The sequence below is a fragment of the Nannospalax galili genome, unplaced genomic scaffold (assembly GCF_000622305.1).
Source record: "Nannospalax galili isolate Female #2095 unplaced genomic scaffold, S.galili_v1.0 scaffold237, whole genome shotgun sequence".
Taxonomy (NCBI): domain Eukaryota; kingdom Metazoa; phylum Chordata; class Mammalia; order Rodentia; family Spalacidae; genus Nannospalax; species Nannospalax galili.
The window spans coordinates 1,495,108-1,501,058 of NW_008339924.1; the positions used below are offsets into that span (position 1 = coordinate 1,495,108).

Consider the following 5,951-nt stretch of genomic DNA (forward strand, 5'->3'; position numbering starts at 1 on the left):
CCGCCAGGGTAGAGGGAGGAGGAGGAGGGAGGAAGGGACAAGACCGAGGGGTAGAGGCTGGAGGAGGGCGGGGCGGCGGGCGTCTCCCGAGTTTCCTCCGGCGCGAGACCCCTTGAGTGAGCTGCGTCGCCTGGGGGTTCGCGCCCCGCAGCGCCCTCGCCCCGCTGCTGTCCCCGGGCGCGGATCACCCATGCAGTGTCCCCCGCCTGGGCACCACCCCGAGAATTCCCCAGGCCGAACCGAATGCAGCTAGTGGGTGGCTTCGACTGGGCCAGACGGGGGCCCCTAGTGTCCACTTTGAGGTGGGCGGGCCACGAGCAGCCTCACCGCCAGACTGGCAACAGGCAGGCCACACACCTGGCTCCTGCCGTGTCCGAGGGTGAGGGCTGCTGGACCTTGACTCTTTCTCAGGAATCCTAGCCGCCCGATCTCCTAAGCAGTGCCCTCATATATAGCTCTCAACCTCCGCCCTCGCTGCCTTCTTTCCTAGTCCCCTGGCCCAGCATATCTGGGCCCTCTAGACCCCCAGTCTTCAATATCTCTGGGTGGGTCTTCAATGTCTGCAGAGTGGTATAGAGCCGCTCCTTGAAGGTCCTGTCTGGCCTCTGAGTTCCCCAAGCTGTGGCCCCACGGACTTCTAACATGGAGATGATCCCACTGCCTGAGAAAAAGGTTTAGGACTATACTCCAGCCCACACCCATCCTGGGACAACCCATCCACACAGCCTTGCCCTCTCCTTGCAGACTGCCTTCCCATTTCCTCAGGCATCTCCTCCCTCCTTCCTTCAGGACCTACCTCAGTTTTCCAGCCTTCCCCAAGCCAGATGAAGCCAAGTCTGCCTTTCCCCAATCCCCGAGCGGCCAGGCCTTGTTCATACCTCTCCTTCATACCACACCCTTCCCCCACCAGGGAACTTCAGAATATCCAGTATCCTACAGGGCTGAAAACTTTGTATCAAAAAAGTTAAAAGACAGCATTGTATCATAAAAAGATATTTAATACCAAAGTTGTGGAAGGTCAGTATCCCAAACTGAGTAGGGCTCAAAACAGATGGCAAGAAGCTGAAGGGTAAAAGACCCCGCCTGTCCTTCCGGCCTCTCCCTGGAGCCCACTGCCTCATGACCTCCACTATGCCCTCTTTGATTGCCTGAATGCTGAAGGTTCATAGTTCTCTCCAACTTGCCACTCAAAGGTCTCAAGACCTGGGGACCATAGCAGCCCCTAACCTTCTTGGACTAGTTTTTGACCAGCCAAGCAAGCATTCTAACAACAAGGGCCTCTTGGCAACATCTTTGAAGCCATCTGTCCCTTCTCCAGACCCTGCCTTTGGAATGGACAAGGGTAGGAGTGGGCATGAGAGGCTCGGCTACCTCAGAGAGTGGACTAGGATGGAACTGGTAGGAGGCCCCAGGCCGTGTACTCTGCCCAGCAGCCAGGACAAGTCCAGAGGGACTGGAACTTCCCTGACTCCTGTGTGCTTCAGTCTTGAGTTGTGATGCCCTGAGCAGTACTATCTCCCTTCACCCCATCCCACCCTCACCTCTGAAGTACCTGTATCCTGAGTCCCATATCCAGTGTTCTGAAAATGGCTAACTGCCAGGTTGTATTCCCAGGTTGATGGTGGCTGAGGTCCATGGGGCCTTTGTAGGACAGCTCTGTAGCCCACTGTGTGACAGCCCTCAGAAAGTCAAGCACAGGAAGCACATGTTGCAAAGACATTTGAGATATGCTCAAGGGTAGGTCACAATCATAACCTTGGAGTAGGGGTTTTCAGGGGGCTCAGACCTGGACACACCAAAGCCACAGCTCTGCAGACACCAAATGGCTAACACTCTGCTGTCCTCATAGCCTGTTAGCTCCAACTGTTACCTTGGAAAGTGGCATATTTCCACAGATCTCTTAGTGATCAGTCTCCTGGTGGGGAGGTTAGTATCTTGGGTCCAAAGGAGGCTAGAACCACCCTTCCTCACCCCAAGGTCTCTACCTCCACCTGCCTCTGCTTAGATGTTAAAACTATGGTCACATCCTTGGACCCTCCGTTAGATTGACTCAGTCCAACTGCACACCTTCATCACATCTTGCCTCCATTTCCTCACCTGTTAGGTGGGTATAGTGACAAGCTGTCCTAGGCCAAGGTTAGAGAGTAGACAAGTGAACTCATACAAAGATCTGGGAACCGTCATCCTGGTACCTGTTAATAGTGAACTAGCTTTGTTGTGTGGGGATTTCACCAGGATCAGTGAGGAAAGCCAAGCAGTGCTTGAGGATTTGTTCCAAGAGGTCTACAACCCAGGACAGGATACAGTCATGCGACATAGGGACTTTAAAATAAAGCAAAACTCTCCATGCAACTATAAACCAGCTTACTTTGCCAGCAGCCCTTTCAAGCATCATAGGGTATATACAGTTCAGTCTCTCTGGATGTTCCCTTCCCTTGCCACTGCCCAACAACTGCCCAGTGAGACATCTATGTGGCCTAGTCTCTCAGATGAGGAGTCTGAGTGGTCAGGAAACCCACCCAACATGCTTCTGGCAGGTGATACTTAACTGGTGTGGCTATAGTCCTGGGTCCACATTTCTGTTTGCACCCTTCTGTGGACCTTGATGATGCTCCTATCTTGTGCTTGGCTATTAACAACACTGAAACTCCTTGTGCCCAGACTTTGGGGTATTTTTTAAGAGCATACAATCCAGGAGGTTGCAAGGCAGTGCTAGTACAGAATCCAACAGTCAAGGACCAGGCTATAGTTCCAAATGTCATTTTTACTGCTGAGACAAAGGTGGTTCTGGGGTGTGGCTGCAACCAGGGTAGGATCCCAAGGCTGGGAGCCCCACCTTGGTGGAAGCCTACCTTCAAGGAAGAGGGAAGCTTGACAGGGTTAGGCCCCTGGGACTATACATGTTGGTCCTGTCCTAGGGAGGGCACAGGACAGCACCTCCAAGGGACACTCACCCCTGCCTAAGAGATCAGCTGCACCCTAACAAAGGCCAAGAGAACAGAAGAGGCAATGTGGGGCTAGGCTAGAGCCCAAAGTCCCTCAAACTTCATAGGGAAAGACAGCTAGAGTGTCCCTTAGCAGCCTGGGTAAAACACATGGAACTGGTGCCCAGTGGGGTGTTCCAAGAGAGGGAGAAAGGACTATGGTGAGAACCCCCAAAGGAAAAGCTGAATTTGCTTTCCCAGCGGGGGTACCAGGCTTTACACCATCCCTGATCAAACACAGCAGGCAGATGCAGGTCCTCATAGGACAAAGCAGCTTTGGCCCTCTCAAAGTAGCTGCCTGGGCAAAGCACCCCTCCTTCCCCAGAAGAAGGAATAGGTAGGTTGCGAAGAGAGGGGCCGGCCCTGGTGGCTGCCTCCCTCTGTTCTGAAGCCTGGTGGGCGAAAGGACCCACTAAACACAAGGCATCTTGGAGTGTAGGCAGATGGGAGCCAGGAGGGGACAGGCAGCAAGGGCACCTACGTCAGTGAGGGATACCAGCCACTCCCACCTCCAGATGTACAGGGCAGGTGGGGCCCAGGAGGGGGCAAGGCAGAGCCAGCATAGAATCCCCCAACAGTCAGGGACCAAGCTGTGGTTCCAAATGTCTTTTTTTTTTTTTAACTGCTGGGACAAATGTCCTGGGAGAGGGCTGCAGTCAGGATAGGAGCCAATGTTGGGAGCCCCAGTGTAGTGGAAGTCCGCCTTCAAGGGATAAGGAGGCTTGGCAGGCTTAGACCCTAGACTACACATGTTGGCCCTGTCCTAGGGAGGGCACAGGACAGCTTGCAGGTCTTTGGGCAGGGAGCCAATGACTGTATCGAGGTACATCTGTGTCCGTCGCAGTGTTACCGCCTTCACAGGGAGTTGGTGGCCCTGTGCCCGCACCTGGAAGGGCAGTGGTTATAAGGGGCAGACACACTTTTAGTCAGGTGGGTGGAAGTTGGGCATTATAGGCAGATCTCTCACCAGCTTCTCCCGAAGTTTCAGGACCAGGTCCACCACTTCTACCTCTGACTTGTCCTTTATCCAGGCCTCGATGTTCTGCTGAGGACATTTCAGGTTCTCCACACGAAGTCAACCACCCACCCTGGGCCTGTACCCATTCCCTGCTTCTGCCTTCCCTCACCGCTTCACAAATAGATTCCAGGTGCAGGGCCTCCAGCTTCTGGGCCATCTCTTTGTGCCGTTGCCGATACCAGCCATCAAAATGGGGTGACTTGAAAAATCGCCTGTGGGTGGCAAGAAGCAGCTAAGGAGCTGACCCAGTATGCCCAGGGGTACCCGCAGCAGCTTGTACCCACTGTTTTCCCACCTGTAGAGGCCCAGCCAGTCGCCCTTAAGGATGCAAGTGAGCTGGGGTCCCGCGTGCTCCAGGCTACGTAGGAAATCATCCTGGTGGAAGGGGCGGATCTGGGGGGGGCTCTAAGACAGAGGTCAGATAAGCGGAGTGCTAGGGAGCACAGGCACACAGGCCCTGCCCTTCCACATGATGGGGCGCTCCCCTCAGGACACATCAGAAGATCTCTGCCCCACCCTGCCTGGGTCAGATCCCTGGACAGCTTGTCAGTTCTGTTGGTGTCCCTCCCTGCAGTCTTCATTTCTCTGCCCTTATGGTAGGTAGAGTCAGCCTTGTACTGTGGTGGCTCCTGCATCACAACCACCCCCCACCCACTTCTGGTTCCATGTGGACAAATGTGCAGGCCTTCCCTTCTTGGTATGGGGACTGAATTCACCCTCCCCAGAACTCCCTGGACTCCACCTTCCAGGGTGTGATGTTCTTCTGCAGCGGCATGAGGCTGGCCATGTAGTGTTCCTGGGAGGGAGGGGAACAAGTGTGGGCCACAACCCCTACTGTCACAGCTCTGCTGTCACCAACCCCTGCTATTCCCCCAACCCTATCTCACCAGGGGGATGATGAAACTCTGTGTGAGCTCCAGGAAGTGCCTCCTCAGCAGGGCGCTCTGTGCATCCCATGACCGCTTCTTCTGTACACCCTGCAGGAGCAAGCAGGGGACTGAGTCTCAGCACTGACCAGTACCCTGAATCCTTCATACTATACCAAGCACCCAAATCTAAGCCCCACTCAACAGCATATACCTTGACCAGTCGTTTAAGCAGTGCCTTGTCCCGGTGGAGGTGGGCAGTATATGCGGTATAGAGGCCTGACAGGAGGTTAGAGGTGTGGCTGTCCATCCAGCCTCCCTTCCACACTCCCACAGCTCTACTGATGGTGAAGATGGTTTTCTGATCTGCCTACAGCCCCATTCCCTTGGTAGAATCTGCACAGCTCACATCCCATCCAACCTGAGACTCAAGAGACCTGCTAAAGAAGACAATGCTCCCCCTCAACCCCTACCACATGGAGCCTGAGTAGAAGGAAAAGAAGGGTCAGAAGGCCTGGTCATCACCACCAGGGATATCTAGCAAGTGCAGGATAGGCCCCACTAGAGCAGAAGGGGCTGCAGCTCAAGGGGGGAGCACAGACCTGGCTTGGTGTCAAGGGTCTTCAGTCGTGAAGGCTTTTTTAGTTTGACCTGCTTAGGAAGATCCCCTGTGAAATATACCCAGTGAAATATGCCTCAGTGCCCACAGTTCTGCCCATGCCAATAGGCTCAGAGATCATAGGCTATAGAACCCTACCCTCCCTAAGGGGTCCTGAACTAGGTGAGGCTCAAAGCCTCTGAACTTCTCACCTGACATCTTGGGGTCCCCAATTCTGAGGACATGGGGCCAGTGCTGGAGTGTTTTGATAAAGAAAGGGTTTGTGACTCCCAGGACCACGTTTGGTCTAGAGAGAGAAAGAGAGAGAGAGAGAGAGAGAGAGAGAGAAGAGGCAGAGAAATGCCCAGGGGATGTGGTGTGGGAACAGGAAGGGAGGACATGCACTTACGGAGCTTGTGTGCGAGTTGTGAGCTCCTTGAACTCACTGTCATGAATGGTGAAGTAGGGGGGGGAGGCCCAGCGGA

General features: G+C 54.4%; 1 protein-coding gene across 5 annotated transcripts in view; it reads right to left on the reverse strand.

The window, feature by feature from the left end:
• Positions 1-2,744: 2,744 nt before the first annotated feature.
• Dennd6b (DENN domain containing 6B) overlaps positions 2,745-5,951 on the reverse strand; it is a 15,190-nt gene continuing 11,983 nt past the window's right edge. For 4 of the 5 annotated variants that reach the window (XM_017798600.2, XM_008834749.3, XM_008834747.3 and 1 more), the window contains 9 exons: positions 5,679-5,773; positions 5,471-5,536; positions 5,083-5,147; positions 4,890-4,979; positions 4,745-4,798; positions 4,298-4,407; positions 4,112-4,214; positions 3,952-4,029; positions 2,745-3,870 (listed from right to left, as the gene is read on the reverse strand). In XM_017798600.2, the coding sequence (XP_017654089.1) occupies positions 3,748-3,870; positions 3,952-4,029; positions 4,112-4,214; positions 4,298-4,407; positions 4,745-4,798; positions 4,890-4,979; positions 5,083-5,147; positions 5,471-5,536; positions 5,679-5,773 (784 nt within the window). In that variant the 3' untranslated portion in view covers positions 2,745-3,747. The remainder of the gene's footprint in view (positions 3,871-3,951; positions 4,030-4,111; positions 4,215-4,297; positions 4,408-4,744; positions 4,799-4,889; positions 4,980-5,082; positions 5,148-5,470; positions 5,537-5,678; positions 5,774-5,951) is intronic. The other variant, XM_008834748.3, reaches the window with a different exon arrangement.